General features: G+C 35.5%; 2 protein-coding genes and 1 long non-coding RNA gene across 3 annotated transcripts; 2 read left to right on the forward strand and 1 right to left on the reverse strand.

Moving 5' to 3' along the window:
* Positions 1-5,542: 5,542 nt before the first annotated feature.
* Positions 5,543-6,605, reverse strand: LOC144566606 (MADS-box transcription factor 22-like). Its single transcript, XM_078316653.1, has 2 exons — positions 6,180-6,605; positions 5,543-5,551 (listed from the first exon to the last, which is right to left on the reverse strand). Exons 1-2 carry the CDS (start codon positions 6,603-6,605, stop codon positions 5,543-5,545), a joined length of 435 nt encoding a protein of 144 aa, XP_078172779.1.
* Positions 6,606-12,493: 5,888 nt separating this feature from the next.
* On the forward strand, positions 12,494-14,221 carry LOC144566650 (uncharacterized). Its single transcript, XR_013515243.1, has 2 exons — positions 12,494-13,763; positions 13,869-14,221. It is a non-coding gene; the product is annotated as an uncharacterized LOC144566650 (long non-coding RNA).
* Positions 14,222-16,707: 2,486 nt separating this feature from the next.
* Positions 16,708-17,994, forward strand: LOC144566285 (uncharacterized). Its single transcript, XM_078316277.1, has 2 exons — positions 16,708-17,599; positions 17,710-17,994. Exon 1 carries the CDS (start codon positions 16,708-16,710, stop codon positions 17,569-17,571), a length of 864 nt encoding a protein of 287 aa, XP_078172403.1. The 3' UTR covers positions 17,572-17,599; positions 17,710-17,994.
* Positions 17,995-18,413: the final 419 nt, after the last annotated feature.

The raw sequence follows: 18,413 nt of genomic DNA on the forward strand, positions 1-18,413 counted from the left end.
TAATTAGGCATTTACAGTCCTAATACAACACACCAATTGAAGGTGTTTGGAGCACTCTAGTAGTGTCTCTAAATGGCAACACAATAGGGTATTTTCAACCACAATACAACACTCCAATTGACCGTGTTGGGAGCACTCCAGTAGTGTCTCTAGATGACAAGATAATAGAGCATTTACAATCCTAATACAACACTCTAATTGAAGGTGTTTGGAGCACTCATGTAGTGTCTCTATATGCCAAGATAATAGGGCATTTACAAATCTAATACAACACTCCAATGGGTGGTGTTTGGAGCACTTTTATAGTGTCTCAAGATGGCAACATAATAGGACATTTACAACCTTAATACAACACTCCAATCAAAGGTATTTGGATCACTCTAATAGTGTCACGAGATGGCAAGATAATTGGGCATTTAGAACCCTAATACAACACTCCAATTGAAGGCGTTTGGAGCACTCTAGTATTTGGAGCACTCTAGTAGTGTCTCCAGATGGCAGGATAATAGGGCAAATACAACCCTAATACAACCCTCCAATTAACCGTGTTTGGAGCACTCCAGTAGTGTTTCCAGATAGCAAGATAATAGGGTATTTTTCAATCCAAACACAACAATCCAATTGAAGGAGTTTGAACCAATCTAGTAGTATCTTAAGATGGCAAGATAATAGGGCATTTACAATCCTAATACAACACTCAGATCGAAAGTGTTTGGAGCACTCTTATAGTGTCTCCAGATGGCAAGATAATAGGACATTTACAACCCTAATACAGCACTCCAATTGGAGGTGTTTGGAGCACTCTAGTAATGCCTCCAGATGGCAAGATAATAGGGCAATTACAACCCTAATACAACAATCCAATTGAAGGTGTTTGGAGCACTCTAGTAGTGTCTCTATATGGAAAGATAATAGGTCATTTATAAACCTTATATAAGACTCCAATTGACTGTGTTGAGAGCACTCCAGTAATTTCCCAAGATGGCAAGATAATAGGGCATTTATAATCCTAATACAACACTCCAATTGAATGTTTTTGGAGCACTCTGGTAGTGTCTCCAGATGGCAAGACAATAGGGTATTTTCAACCACAATACAACACTCCAATTGACCGTGTTTGGAGCACTCCAGTAGTGTCTCTAGATGACTAGATAATAGAGCATTTACAATCCTAATACAACACACCAATTGAAGGTGTTTGGAGCACTCTAGTAGTGTCTCTAGATGGCAACACAATAGGGTATTTTCAACCACAATACAACACTCCAATTGACCGTGTTGGGAGCACTCCAGTAGTGTCTCTAGATGACAAGATAATAGAGCATTTACAATCCTAATACAACACTCTAATTGAAGGTGTTTGGAGCACTCATGTAGTGTCTCTATATGCCAAGATAATAGGGCATTTACAAATCTAATACAACACTCCAATGGGTGGTGTTTGGAGCACTTTTATAGTGTCTCAAGATGGCAAGATAATTGGGCATTTAGAACCCTAATACAACACTCCAATTGAAGGCGTTTGGAGTACTCTAGTATTTGGAGCACTCTAGTAGTGTCTCCGGATGGCAGGATAATATGGCAAATACAACCCTAATACAACCCTCCAATTGACCGTGTTTGGAGCACTCCAGTAGTGTTTCCAGATGGCAAGATAATAGGGTATTTTTCAATCCAAACACAACAATCCAATTGAAGGAGTTTGAACCAATCTAGTAGTGTCTCAAGATGGCAAGATAATAGGGCATTTACAATCCTAATACAAAACTCAAATCGAAAGTGTTTGGAGCACTCTTATAGTGTCTCCAGATGGCAAGATAATAGGACATTTACAACCCTAATACAGCACTCCAATTGGAGGTGTTTGGAGCACTCTAGTAATGCCTCCAGATGGCAAGATAATAGGGCAATTACAACCCTAATACAACAATCCAATTGAAGGTGTTTGGAGCACTCTAGTAGTGTCTCTATATGGAAAGATAATAGGTCATTTATAAACCTTATATAAGACTCCAATTGACTGTGTTGAGAGCACTCCAGTAATGTCCCAAGATGGCAAGATAATAGGGCATTTATAATCCTAATACAACACTCCAATTGAATGTTTTTGGAGCACTCTGGTAGTGTCTCCAGATGGCAAGACAATAGGGTATTTTCAACCACAATACAACACTCCAATTGACCGTGTTTGGAGCACTCCAGTAGTGTCTCTAGATGACTAGATAATAGAGTATTTACAATCCTAATACAACTCACCAATTGAAGGTGTTTGGAGCACTCTAGTAGTGTATCTATATGCTAAGATAATAGGGCATTTACCACCCTAAAACAACACTCCAATGGATGGTGTTCGGAGCACTCATATAGTGTCTGAAGATGGCAAGATAATAGGACATTTACAACCTTAATACTACACTACAATTGAAGGTGTTTGGAGCACTCTAGTAGTGTCTCTATATAGCAAGATAGAAGGGCATTTAGAACCCTAGTACAACACTTCAATTGACCGTGTTTGGAGCACTCCAGTAGTGTTTCCAGATGACATGGTAATTGGGTATTTACAACCCTAATACAACACTCCAATTGAAGGTGTTGGGAGCACTCTAGTAGTGCCTCTAATTGGCAAGATAATAGGGCAATTACAACCCTAATACAACACTCTAATTGAAGGGGTTTGGAGCACTCTAATAGTGTCTCTATATGGCAAGATAATAAGGCATTTACAATCCTAATACAACACTCCATTTGACCGTGTTTTGAGCACTTCAGTAGTGTCTCCAAAGGGCGAGATAATAGGGCATTTTTCAATCCTAACACAACACTCCAATTGAAGGAGTCTGGAGCAATCTAGTAGTGTCTCCAGATGGCAAGACAATAGGGCATTTACAACAGTAATACAACACTCCAATTGACCGTGTTTGGAGCACTCCTGTAGTGTCTCCAGAAGGCTGGATAATAGGGCATTTACAAGCCAAACACTGCACTCCAGTTGGAGGTTTTTGGAATACTATAGTAGTGTCTTTATTTGGCAATATAATAGGGCATTTGCAACCCTATTACAAGACTCTAATTGAAGGTGTTTGGAGAACTCTTGCAGTGTCTCTATATGCCAGGATGACAGGGTATTTACAACCCAAAAACAACCCTCCAATTGAAGGTGTTTGGAGCACTCCAGTAGTGTCTCCAGATGGCACGATAATAGGGCAATTACAACCCTAATAAAACACTTAAATTGAAGGTGTTTGAAGAACTCTTGTAATGTCTCTATATGGCAAAATAATAGGGTATTTTCAACCCTAATACAACACTCCAATTGACATTGTTTGGAGCACTCCAGTAGTGTCTCCAGATAGTAAGATAATAGATTGTTTATAACCCTAATACAACACTCCAATTGAAGGTGTTTGGAGCACTATAGTAGTGTCTCCTGATGCGAAGATAATAGGGTCTTTACAACCCTAATACAACACTACAATTAAAGGTTTTTGGAGCACTCTAGTAGTGTCACTATATTGTAATATAATAGGGCATTTACAAGCCCAATACAGCACTCCAAATGAAGTTGTTTGGAGCACTCTAGAAGTGTCTCCAGCTGACATGATAATAGGGCAATTACAGCTCTAACATAACACTCAAATTGACCATGTTTGTAGCACTCCAGTAGTGTCCTCAGGTGGCAAGATAATGGGGTATTTACAATCCTAATATAACACTCCAATTGTAGGTGTTTGGAGCACTCCAGTAGTGTTTCCAGATCGCAAGATAATTGGGTATTTACAACCCTAATACTACACTCCAATTGAAGGTGTTTGGAACACTCTAGTAGTACCTCCAGATGGCAAGATAATAGGGCAATTACAACCCTACAAAACTCCAATTGAAGGTGTTTGGAGTACTCTTGTAGTGTCTCTATATGGCAAGACAACAGGGCATTTACAACCGTAATACAACACTCCAATTGACCGTGTTTGGAGCACTCCTGTAGTGTCTCCAGAAGGCAGGATAATAGGGCCAATTACAACCCTAATAAAACACTTAAATTGAAGATGTTTGAAGAACTCTAGTAGTGTCTCTATATTGCAAGATAATAGAGTATTTTCAACCGTAATACAACACTCCAATTGACCTTGTTTGGAGCACTCCATTAGTGTCTCCAGATAGCAAGATAATAGGTTGTTTACAACCCTAATACAACACTCCAATTGATGGTGTTTGGAGCACTCTAGTAGTGTTTCCAGATGATAAGATAATAGGGCATTTACCACCCAAATACAACACTCTAATTGTAGGTATTTGGAGCACTCTAGTAGTGCCTCTTTATTGCAAGATAATAGGGCATTTACAATCATAATACGACACTCCAATTGAAGTTGTTTGGAGCACTCTAGTAGTGTCTCTATATGACAAGATAATACGACATTTACAACGTTATTACAACACTCTAATTAAATGTGTTAAGATCACTCTATTAGTGTCTCCAGATGGCAAAATAATAGGGTATTTATAACCCAAATACAACACTACAATTGAAGGTGTTTGGAGCACTCTAGTAGTGTCTCTATATAGCAAGATAAAAAGGGCATTTACAACCCTAATACAACACTCCAATTGATCGTGTTTGGAGCAATCCAGTAGTGTTTCCAGATGACAACATAATATGGTATTTACAACCCTAATACAACACTCCAATTGAAGGTGTTTGGAGCACTCTAGTAGTGCCTCCATATGGCAAGATAATAGGGATATTACAACCCTAATACAACACTCTAATTCAAGGTATTTGGAGCACTCTAGTAGTGCCTCTAGTTGGCAAGATAATAGGACAATTAACTAATACAACACTCTAATTGAAGGTGTTTGGAGCACTCTAATAGTGTCTCTATATGGCAAGATAATAAGGCATTTACAACCCTTATACGACACTCCATTTGACCGTGTTTTGAGCACTTCAGTAGTGTCACTATATGGCAAGATAATAGGGCATTTACAACCCTTATACAACATTCCAATTGACCGTGTTTTGAGCACTTCAGTAGTGTCTCCAAATGGCAAGATAATAGGTCATTTTGCAATCCTAACACAACACTCAAATTGAAAGTGTTTGGACCAATCTAGTAGTGTCTCCAGATGGCAAGATAATAGGGCATTTACAATCCTAATCCTAATACAACACTCCAATAGATGGTGTTTGGAGCACTCTTATAGTGTCCCAAGATGGCAAGATAATATGACATTTACAACCTTAATACAACACTCCAATCGAAGGTGTTTGGATCACTCTAGTAGTATCTCGAGATGACAGGATAATTGGGCATTTAGAACCCTAATACAACACTCCATCTAAAAGCGTGTGGAACACTCTAGTTGTGTCTCCAGATGGCTAGATAATAGGGCGTGTACAACCCTAACATAACACTCCAATTGAAGGCGTTTGGAGCATTTAGTAGTGTCCCCAGATGACCATGAAACCAAAACTATTTTTTACACGAGGTACCAATTCATTAGTATGCTGAATTAAACATAGTATGGGATGAATTATAAATTATAGAACCTAAAGTTATTACAAGCACAACAATAAGCAGAACATACATTGTTTCATCCTAAATAGAATAACAAAAACACACATATTAAAAATTGTAATGAATAAAAGTAAGTTGCATCAAGATACACCATCATTATCTTATCCATACTCCAGCATTAATTTCTTTAGCAGTCACTAGATCAGACACTGCTTTCGGAGTTAGTACAGTAAGTCAATTGATGCATGCACTCGTATAAGTCACATGAATACATAGCTAAAATGAGACGACTAATAATAATAATAATAAGAAGAAGAAGAAGAAGAAGAAGAAGAAGAAGAAGAAGAAGAAGAAAAAGAAGAAGAAGAAGAAGAAGAAGAAGAAGAAGAAGAAGAAGAAGAAGGAGGAGGAGGAGGAGGAAGAGGAGGAGAAGGGGCGCCGCTAAATTAGTTCTTACTCCGAATGCAAATTGTGAGGATGGTTTGCTCAAAGGTAACAAACTCAGATGAAGCTCAACAATTTGCATTCATACATACTCAAAGCTTTATACAATGTAAACCATCCTCACAATTTGCATTCGAGGTAAGAACTGATTTAGCCGGCGTCCCTTCTTATTTTTTTTTGGTCTTTTTGTTCCACGAGATGAATTGTATGTTGAACCTCAACAATTGTCTTTTCTTTGAGTTGTATTTGTTCTTTCACACAATTTAAAAGATTTTGCGTCCTTTCCTCTAATAGGTTAAGCCGTTCCAATATTGACAAACTTGTAGCCTCTTCTTCACTCAAAAATTTTTTTTCAAGTTCTTCGCCTTCAATTTCCTCCTCAACATTTAAATCAAGAGGGGCTTTCTCCAGAAACTGAATTATGTCTGAGTGAGTGTTTCGCCTTTCAATGATCTCATCAATACCGGGGTTCCCATAACACATGAGTTCGGAAGTGGCTGAGACCACAATAACCCCCACCTGAGCACCACACAGTTCGAGTTCTTTCGCCTTCTTAAGCAGCTCATTGCGCCTCTTAGAGAATATCACTTGCATTGCCGCGGGATCCTCATTCCTCTTGAGCGGCACCTTTCCTCTCACCATGGTGTATTCAAGGGCTTAGAAGAAAACCAGATTTGAAACTAGGTTTATGTGGGGTTAATTCTTCTCCTTGTATTTTCATTGAAAGAGAAGAAAGAGAAAGGAATTTATATATTCGATCTTTCTTTATTTCAAGCATGCTATTTTGGAATTAATTAATATTAGAAATAATACTAACTATATCTTTTTTTTTATTTCAAAAAAACTATTGGGATGTATTGATGTTAGAAATAATACTAATTATATCCTTTCGTTATTTCAAATAGATTAATTTGGGATGGATTGATGTTATTATATCCTTTAGTTCAAAGAGACTACTTTGAGATGGATTAATGTGATAAATTTGTTTATTTAAACATATTATTTTGGGATGGATGAATGTTAGAAATAATATTAACTATAATTTAGGTTGTTACCAGCTGTTTATAATTTTATGTAACTATAAATATATATGATCCTGTACGGCTGTACATATCTAAAATTTTCACCCATTCCTAAATTTCTAAATTGGATCCGCTCTCTCTGTTTAGATAGTCTAGAAATATTTTTGGGCCATCCAATCTCTCTATTTAGATAGCCTAGAAATGTTTTTGGGCCGTCCGAGATTGAGAAGTTCTATTGATATCCAGATAGAGTTTTAGAGTAGCCTTTTTAACCATGGAAAAAATAAGCAGCAGCCTTTTGGAATTCTGGCCTAATTCTATGCCAATGGACTAGTGTTTTTTTTGTTTTTTTTTTGGAAGCCTGTAGGCATTTTATTGATAGAAGTATTCAGAGTACATGGCAAGACAAGCCTGGTACTCTTAAAACCGAAACAGCAAGATGGGCTACGCGCAGCAGGTCAGTGTAGGACTGCCAGTCAGCATTCTGCATTGCCTCAGAGGCTCAGATGACTCAAAACAGTGCACTAGAGCGAGGCAATCCCTGTAGAAGGTGCAGGCCATGATGTCTAGCCGTGAAACTGCCTGAATGGCCATAAGCAGTGCCTTGGTCTCCATGTGGAATGGACTAGTTTTTTTTTATTGATGTAATTTATTCGTTCATTGTTTGAGGTAGTTAATAAACTGTTAGATACATATCGGATAGTGGTCAAACCATATTCTTATCCGATATAATTTTTTGGATACGAAGACGAAGACAGATAGTCTCATATATAGATATGGATTGGATATTAGATCTAATATTTTTATAATAAATTTGTTAATTATAAAACATATATCATATTATCAAACATTAGTCACTAATTAGAGACAGAGAGAGAATGGCTAAGCTCAAAACGTTTTTTTTCTAGCCTCTGGAATAAACGACTCGGTTTTTCGATTTTCAAAGTTCAAACAGTCGATCCAAACCGTTAGATGTTCAATCTATATTGAAATGTGCTTGGAGATCAAATTTTACATTTTTTTGAAATTTTTTTACTATTTATTAATATGGTTTAAAAATTGTTTTTTTTATTAAAATTCTGCATCATTGAAAAACAGCGATTTTCAAACCATCTTAATAAATAGTAAAATAATTCAAAAATATATATAATAGTAGGCTATAATGATTTTTTTTTTGGAGGCTATAATGATTTTTTTTTGGAGGCTATAATGAAATTACATTGTAAATTAAAGTAATGATATTTTTTTGAGGATATAATGATATTTTTTTGGAGGCTGTAATGATTTTTTTTTCAAATTAAATGAAGTAAAAGTAGGTTATAATGATATTAATTTTTTTTTATTAAAAACACATTTTAAAATAGAAAAAAAAATCAATACATGTCAAAAATATAGTTAAATTCTAATATTTAATATCAAGATTTCAAAAATTATGAGATGGTTCATGTTACCATATTAAATTCATTCCTGATTATATTTTTTAAGATCATGTAAGTGTTGGTCTCAAAGGTACTTAAAGGGGGTGATTAGGGTCTTTTTAGATTTTTATCTAAGTAATAAAGTTCTAACGTGTCTATAAGTTATTCTTGACAGAAACTATAATAATTTTGTCCTAAACTAAAATATAAAATAAATAAAGTAAAGAGTAGAGTTTAGAGACACTTGACACGAGAGTTATTTACAAAATTCGGCACTAACACCTACGTCTCTGGGGCCCGCGACCTTCGAGATGGCGCGCCTTTCTTTACCCAATGAGAAAGGATTATAAGGTGGAATCAGTGAGCCCTTACAATCATCTGAGAAGTCACACGCCCCGAACATGAGTACTAAAGGCTCAAAGGAAGACAATCTGATTCGCGAGGATTCAAGGATTGCTAGGTGAGTACAAGGTTCGAAGTAGTAATTTACTTGATCACGCAGGATCACTCTAAGAGTTGTTGAATTTATTGAATAAGCTTGAGATTGATTGTGAGTATTGAAGTTTAAGTGCACAAGCAACAACGACTTTCTCTAGATCTGTAAATATGAAATATTGAAGTTGGGGGCGACTAGAGTGATGCTCCAAACATTGATATAACTTATATTTATAGAGAGCTAATAAAAAGAAAGTAATTGGTACTGACCGTTGCAACGGACAGGGGACCGTTACAATGGTAGGGTAATCTGAGTGGTTTGAAGTGCAACGGTTCCGTCAACGGTAATCCTCTGGATTGGTTAGCGTCATGTGACGCTAAATCTGATTTTATGCGTCACAAACTTTACTGAGAATTTATTTAGTCCGTTGCAACGGTAGGTCTCACTTAGGTCAATCTCAAGCTTATTTTATCAATTTTACAGATTAATTATCCTTAATCTTGAATTAATATTTTTGCTATCTAATGTCTTGTGCTTCATGACTACATCCTTAATGTTGTATTGCAGCTCATCAATTCATCCTTAATGTGTATTTATTGAACCTTCAGTTGACATGAACCTCCACATCAAGAAGGAAAACCGTAAAAATATAATTTATGTATGTTTTGCAAATCTAGTCAAACAAACAAGATAAGGGCTCCAAAGCCAACAGTAAGTATTGATATTTTACAAGTACCGTAAGTTTTAAATGATACATTATATGTTAAAGATCTAAAACTTTATAATATTCAATTTATGTCAAGATATACTTGCTCTATAGAAATTATTTTTGTATAAATTTAGATGAAAATTTTGAATAAAAATACATATTTAAAAAATAAACGAAGATTTTTCACAACAAATTCCACAGTGCAACAGAACACTCATTTAAGCAAATTCTCATAATTAATCATATACATACTCGTATTCATTGGTTCTCATTTTTAAAAAGGTGGGTTCTCACATCCAGTGACAAATGAACATGCTCTTACTGTCTGCTCTAATCAGTTCGATTCGCGAAGAAATTTGTGCAAGTAGATTTAGTCTGCACTAATATCAATCATCTCGTAAATTTAAGCCACTTGCACGAATCTCCATGCAGATTAGACCATTTTCGATCGTGGAGACCCCCTCCTCTCTCAAAGTTGACATATCTGCAAATGCAGCTGTGTTATATTGTTTATGGAGAATTCACAGACTTATATTTGCCGAAATAAAAACTTTCTGTAAAAACTTGCAAATTCTAATCTAGTTATTAATTTCCTTTATATCTTTTCTTTTTTTTGGGTGATTATTTCCTATATATCTTCTTATTGTTAAATTGAATATAAAATTCGCGTCTTTATCTCCAGAATTTTGAGGCCTTTCCTTTGTATGGATATTTTTTTTTTGCAATTTGGGCTTATACGGTGGAGGCAATGTCAGATTGACCAATTTGCAAAGCCTGTGGAACGAGTGTGAGGCCTCCTCAAATCTTGCCGAGGATAAAACAAACAAATGCACATGGAAACTGTAACGAGTATAACAGTGTTAGAAAGATATTAGTATCATACCCGTGCGTTGTAACGGAAATATATTATAAGAAACAAATATATCAATGAAAATAATAATTATCTAAAAATTAAGACACATGTTAATAGAAAATTTATATGATTTTGTATTTTTAATTAACTTTAATTGTGATCTCTAATAACAATTTGATGATGTGATGATTCTTTATTTTTAAGTACCAATAATATCAAATAATAGCTCGATTCAAATCTAATATCAAATATCATACAATAATTCAATATCGATATATAATATCATATAAAAAAAAACATAAATAAAAAGTGTTTTCATTTGTATGTATAGGATATATATATACACGCATATTATAAGAGAAATATATACTTACACACATTCCAATTTTATATTCTTCTTCTTCTTTGTTTCTAATTTAGAATACACACATACACACATTGATATATTATATATTGAAAATATATTTTAAATTGCCCACACCAATATGTATAGAAACAAAGAAAGATAAATAAGGAAATAAAAAAAATTGATTTCCATTATGATGCGTATAGAAACGAAGAAGAAGTAAGGAAACAAATTAATAAGAAAATGGAAGGTGGAGTCTTCTCAATTGAAGAGGAGAAATATAGAAACAAAGAAATAAGGAAATGAATAAATATATCGCTAAATTTCAGAATTTGTTCAATTTTAATTGTAACATATCGTGTGGCAGCACATGTGATGAGTATACTTTTAACTAAATTTAGACTTTTATACATAAAATAGATGCATTTAATCAAAAGAAGACAAATTATGTAATTGGAGGGCTGAGATCAAATCCGAAGTTTCATCTTTCAATCGTAACCGTTGGCGGATCGGATATCCAACGTGCTTAATAATAGAAAATGGAGATATCAACGAATTATTATATTTATATCATAAAAATGCTTCATAACTTTCCTAAAATCTAACACTAACATCTTCCCAAGGATAAAACGAATACATGCACATGGAACTGTGAGTATAACAGTGTTAGAAAGATATCAATGATTTATTTATTTTTATCATAAAAATGCTTCATATTTCCCTAAAATCTAACACTAAAATTAAACCTTCCCAATGTAAAAGCAACACATGCACATGGAACCGTAAAAGAGTATAACAGTGTTAGAAAGATATTATCAATGGTGTATTGCTTTTTTATCTCATAAAAAAGGCTTCATAATTTATATTTACATTTATAGTCAAAGGTTACAAGAAAATAGCAGCCTTTGCCGTATCACATCATATATCATAAGCTTTTTGCATGGGGGTGGGGAGGCAGATTAGAAAGCCAAGCTGGTTTGCTTGTCTTTTTCCATGGGAATGTTTGAAAACAGGAAGCTTATATTATATTTATATTTTTAAAGTTGAATATACTGACAATCATCTTGGTTCTGCAAATAGGGTGTCTTTACTCTTTACACATGTCCATTTTCTTTTTCTTTTTTTAAAAACTTGGTAGTAGTTACCAAGGTTTGTAAGAAGGAATCGAACTCTCGACTTTTGGGTTTAACAACTCTAGGACATTTTTCTAATCAATTGTGCTACCTCCCCTTTCTCTACACATGCCCATTTTCACACATCGATATTCAAACCATACTGTTTTTTAATTATAAAAAAAAATCATGCCTCATTCATCTGCGTTGGCTTTTAATCAGGGAGAACATGCCTCATTCTGGTGTAATCCTACGCACATTTTTTGTCAGTTTGTAACCAGGTTCATCTATTGCATAACTAGTCCCAGAAAAACATGTGTTTTCACTTTTCAGGTAATTTATTGCTCAGTTATGTCCAATGATCTAGCATTGAAATGGTTTTGCAATGTTATAAATAAGGAAAAATTAGTTTTATGCCACTCCAAAACATTGAAATTATGAAATTGTGATCCCAAAACTTAAAATTAGTTTTTTGCCACTCCAAAACTTAAAAATTTATGAAATTGCCACATCTATACAACTAATATACATATTGAATTAAAAATATTCTGAAAATTATTGTATAAAAAACGTATTTTGGTATTTCCAAAATTGCCCTTCTTTCTTTCTCTCTCACGCCACCCCTTTCTTTCTCTCTTTCAGGCGATAGAAGGAACCCGACCCTCTCCTCCTCTCTCACGGTCCCACCCCCCAACTTACGGCAGTGAACTTCAGCCCCAACCCTCCTCCTCTCTTTCTCGGCACCACCTCCAGCCCGACCAACTCCTCTCTCTCACGCGACTCAGCCACCATGCCCGACCCACTCCTCTCTCTCGTTGCCACCTCCAGCGTCGTGTCGCGCCGTGCTCGTGCTTCAGTTTGTTTCGCCCCGACGTGCTCGAGATGCGACCTTAACGTGTTTGATGAAATGCTTACAAGAGTTATTTACTTTCAGTACAGGAGCTTAAACAACTGGCAGATGAGCTCCGATCAGATGCAATTTTTCATGTTTCAAAGATTGGAGGCCATCTCGGCTCAAGTCTAGGTGTGGTGGAATTAACAGTGGCACTCCATTACGTTTTCAGTTGCCCCCGAGATTAGATATTGTGGGATGTTGGCCATCAGGTTACTATCTCTTTCTTTATTTTTTATTCTGTTTTCATCATCAAATTTTGCTATTAAATTGATTTCTGTTATTATATTGCACAATATAATGAGATCAACTTGAATATATTCTTTGGGTGATCAATTGCTATATGTCTATTTAGCAAACCACAGTTTCTCTATCAGAGTTAGCAGGTTTAATCAAAATTTAAAATTCAAAATGTTTTAAAATGTGCTGGAATGTTTTAATTCGTGTTGGACTAAGTTGGATTCGAGTTCTGTCATCTAGTTTGAATGTTTTAATCACAATTCAAAATGTGCTTGGAGACTGGTTGCTATAGATTTTTGAGACTAGTTGTTATAGTTTTTTCACATAATTTTAGGAAGTTTATGAATTTGCAATCTGTTTAAGATAATTGAAATTTATGTTATATTAATTTTATAACTTACCTCGTTAATTAAATTTTCACATTATCTTGAATTTCATTATAAACACCTAATTGATGATCATGCTGCTAATTTTAGTTGAAGTAGTTTATCTTAAGCCAGAGCGATGCATGTGAGGTAAAAATTGGTGATCAGACCTATGAAGCCAAGAGATCCACTGCTGGACCAAGTCTTCATGTTCTTCTTTGTTTCTTTTGGTTTTCTATTGTATGATTTTGTTAAAAAAATATTCTTTTGACTATTCAAAGAGATGAATTGTTGTTTTGTGAATGTGTGTCTGGGTTTGATTGAATGAAGGGTGATGTGGTGTTGCGAGGCTATGCGGGATGAAACTCCAAGCAGGAGCTTCAAGTCCTTTCACTGTCTTTTCCAAGGTAAAGTGAACAACTGCTAATTTTTCATTTAGTCTTTTGGCTTTTATGTAATTGTAATTTCTCTTCTAATTTTTATGACAAGTACCATTTTGTTTTCTCCATTAGACAGAGAGAGGGCGGGAGAGAGATAGAGAGACTTAGCTGGACGGTCCCAGCGTTACTGGCACAAGAATTATCATAGAAGGTGGTATGTGGCTCCAGTATTGGTAAGCTACGGGTACACTGCTGGTTAGCTACTGGTGCTGTAGGATCCGTATGAGGTGTTTAAGGAGAAGATGCATTGGTTTGCTATTTTGTTTAGAGATCAAATTGTTGTAATTTCTTAGTAATTAAGTTTTTGGATGTAATTTTTATTCTCTCAAGCTATGTTTGTTGGGGTTGGGAAGTTCTATGATTTTTATGTATTTTGATGAACAGTGATAATTTTATATTGGAATTACATTGCTTTTTTATAGTAATTCACTGTCAATTGATCCCAATCTATTTTAATTTAGGATTAATGTAAAAATGATATATATAGTTGCAACACCATTTTCATTGAAACCTTGTTTCATGGGTTTATCCTTTGAAATGTTTCTTACATAGGTATCCAATTAATAATTCAGAATTTATTCGTATGTTTTTGTTGCTCAGGTGATTCTGACTATAATTAAATGTTTACCTCCTATTTCTTTTGCTTCGGTCCAGGGCTTGTACAATGTACAATCTTGTTTGTTTGTTGCTATGTTGATTGACTATAATTTAAAATTTATTCATTTGTTTTATGTACAATCTTGTACAATGTACAAAATTGATCTAATTTACATTTCAGAAGTTGAGCACTGGACTTGACTCTTTCTGTTTTCAGAATCGCAATTCATTTACACATACATAATTTCCTTCTAATGAGTGTGAGAGATAGAGAATTGGTTGTTTATTGAAGTGGTGAGCGGAGGCTACTATGATAATTTTCGAAAAAAGAAGTGAGCGGAGGCTGCCATGAAAATTTTCGAAAAAAGAAGTGAGCGGAGAAGGAGAAAAGCATAACAGGAACGAAAACACACGAAATACTCACAAAGAAAAAAGAAAGGGATTTGGGTGGGGAGCGGAGGGATAAGGCGACAAGGGAAGAGGTGATTTGGGAAGGAAGAAAGGAATTTCGAGTGACCCAGCTGGGACTAGGAACTTTCATGTATTTTTGTAAAATACATTTTTGAGGTGATTTGGGAAGGAAGAAAGGAGAGAAGTTCAAATGAAGGGTATTTTTGGAAATATCAAAATACATTTTTTATACAATACTTTTCAGATTAATTTTAATAAAAAATGTAGAGTGAGTCTATGGTACTATGCATATCACGGGTTGTTACCGTGCTACGGCTCTATATTCGAGTTTTCAAATCCTAACGGTCGATCCAAACCGTTCATCTTGTTTTCCATATTAATATGTGTTTGGAGATCAAATTTTACATTTTTTGAAATTTTTTTACTATTTTTTTAGATATTTAGAAAATCACTTGATCTGAAAATTTTGGACCATCCAAAAACAGTGATTTTCAATAAATCTAAAATATAGTAAAAAAATTTGAAAAAAATGTAAAAATTGGTCTCCAAACAAATATTAATATGGAGAACAAGATGAACGGTTCGGATCGACCGTTAGAATTTGAAAACTCGAATATAGAGCCGTAGCACGGTAACAACCTGTGATATGCATAGTACCATAGACTCACTCAAAAATGTATATTAGATGTATAATTGTGGCAATTTCATAAATTTCATGATTTTAGAGTGGCAAATAAATAATTTCATGTTTGGGGTGACAATTTTATAATTTTCAAATTTTGAAGCGGCATAAAAAAAATTTCCCCTATAAATAATCAATGTCTTTCTTGGATGTTGCCGTGTTGGCATGTGTGTTGTCTTTTCTGGTAGCAATGTAGCGCTGATCTTAATCGTATTTTTACTTTTCTTTTTCGGAGTGTTCTTAACAGTATTTTAAGATGTCCCGTATGGCCGTATCTAGTTCCCCCAATTTCTGCTTAATCAAAGGTTCACAATTAGGTTTCTCTAACGCACCTAGCATGCATTATCAGTATCGCCAATTATTTATAGTATTACATTGTATTGGTTCATATCTATTATGGAGCTATAATTAACATTGAGTAAGGCTTGGGTGTTATGAATAGTATAAGACCATCTATGATATGGATTTAAAAAATTATTGTATAAATTTCAAATTTCAATCTAAGTAGCTCAGTAGTTTAGTTATATAATTTACTTTTAAATATCAATTTTACTATTTTTGATTTTTTTTTTTACTATTTTTTATGATTTATGAAAGACGACAAAAAATTATCTAAAATATTGACAATTTTTTTTTTTACTTTTAAGCTATTTTTTGTCATCTTTTATAAATTATAAAAGAAATAAAAAATAGTAAAAATTAATATTCTATAGGTTTATTATATAACTAATTTACCAAGCTACTTAAATTAAAATTTGAAGGTATACGATATACTTTTTAGACCGTAGCACGAAAGATCTTATGTTATTCATAGCACCTAAGTCTTAGTCGATAATCTTTATGTTATACATTTCTCATTTTTATTTGTAATGTCATTCAGGTTGAATATTCAAAAACAAAAACCGGAGCAGCAATGAATTTAATTGTCTCTGCTAATATCGTTGTACTCAAACAAATCTCGATTTTCCCCTTCTTTTTTTTTTATTGGAGGAGAAATGTACCTAGACACACAAATTGCAAACTCTGATTGCACAAGGAAATTGCTGACACGGTCACAAGTCCGTCCATACCCAATTGGAATGGAGCTAAATTATATTGTTCTCAAATTTTACCATACATTATATTAAAAAATTAGGAATAGCACCGACAGCCACTCATGATCTATGCATGCTATTCCTCTATATAAAGGGGGGAAGTTGCCATCCATTTCCACAAGCAAACATGGCTTATACCATGAAAATGGGGTTCGTAATCTCTGCTCTTGTATTGGCACTAGTGTCACTAAGCTTGCCACTAGAGACCAACGCAGAATACAACCCAAAACCTACACCTCCAACCCCCACGTATACACCAAAACCACCACAAACACCCTCTTACACACCCGCACCGGTACCACCAACCCCCACTTACACACCAAAACCGCAACCGCCACCGACCCCGACATACACCCCAAAACCGCAACCACCATCGACCCCGACTTACACGCCAACTCCTACTTACCACCCGAAACCGAAACCGAAACCGCAACCAACACCCACTCCTTATACCCCCGAACCAAAACCAAAGCCCACCCCGACTTACACCCCGAAACCGCAGCCACCATCCACACCGACTTACACTCCCAAACCACAGCCACCACCCACCCCCACGTACACGCCGAAACCTAAACCGCAACCGACCCCATACACACCGAAACCAAAACCCACCCCGACTTACAAACCAAAACCACAGCCACCGTCTACCCCAACTTACACCCCCAAACCGAAACCACCGCCAACCCCCACCTACGTACCCAAACCGAAACCACCGCCTACTCCGACTTACACCCCCAAACCTCCGACTTACACCCCCAAACCGCCGACTTATGCACCCAAACCACCGACTTATGCACCCAAACCACCGACTCACAAGCCGAAACCGCCTACCTACAAACCGAAACCACCCGTTTACACACCAACGCCCAAACCACCAGCGACCCCTGTGTATACACCGGCACCACCTGTCCCCACTCCATCACCTCCTACCTATACACCAAAACCACCACACCATCATAAACCATCACCACCTCCTCCATACTATGCCTAATTAATCGAGAAAACAGTATCTCATGAAGGTATTTATTTCAATACCTTTATCATATTTTTAAGGTGAAATATGGCAATGTCACATTCATAAAAAGCCCTTATAATTAATTTTGGTAATTAATTTGTTTATCATTTTCAGGATATGAAGATATTCCTTGAGTGGGTAAATGGAGGAAAGGAGCCAAGAAAATGGGATGATTTCATAGAGTAGCGTTTCGACAAAAATAAATGAAGTAAAGGCTTCGATGAATGTTTTTGTTTTAGTTATGTTTGTGTGACTGTATTGTAATTTTATTGCATTGCATAGTATTCGTAAGTTGTGCTGCGTGATGCTAGTTAATCATATATGCTGTACCAGCCAGCCTCTTGCTATAGTATCTTTTGTTTTCTGCTTGTGTGATCTAAATTTATCCTATTGCCAGAACAGTGCTCTAAATTCTCTCTCGTTGTACCTAATTACTGGTCTCTTTGCTTAAATTATTTGCTGTGCATTACTTCTACTTATTGATAAAATAAAAGGAAGAACAATGTTCACCTACTTCACACTGTAGAATGTTCGGACTTTTAAACCCAACCAAGATAGATTCGACAGTAAGTGATATCGGGTTAGGATAGCAATACCATTACCATCAGATCGAACCCCAATCTTTCATCCAGTCCGAGAAACCCACACGTCTCTACAGTAGTTGTCAGTTGTCACGTGAGGAGGCTGACATTGCTGACTTTGTGTGCAAGAACGTGTATGCAGTATACATAATACAGTACGTATCCCTTTTTCCTATGAAGAGTTATATTTTAGAAAATTAATGATTCTATTAGGACGAATTGAACGATTTTGAATTT

The sequence above is a fragment of the Carex rostrata genome, chromosome 15 (genome assembly GCF_964058835.1).
Source record: "Carex rostrata chromosome 15, lpCarRost1.2, whole genome shotgun sequence".
Classification (NCBI taxonomy): domain Eukaryota; kingdom Viridiplantae; phylum Streptophyta; class Magnoliopsida; order Poales; family Cyperaceae; genus Carex; species Carex rostrata.

Coding starts and splice junctions, on each gene's coding strand:
- LOC144566606 (XM_078316653.1), bottom strand. CDS start 6,605: ATGGTGAGAGGAAAGGTGCCGCTCAAGAGGAATGAGGATCCCGCGGCA.
- LOC144566285 (XM_078316277.1), top strand. CDS start 16,708: ATGGCTTATACCATGAAAATGGGGTTCGTAATCTCTGCTCTTGTATTG.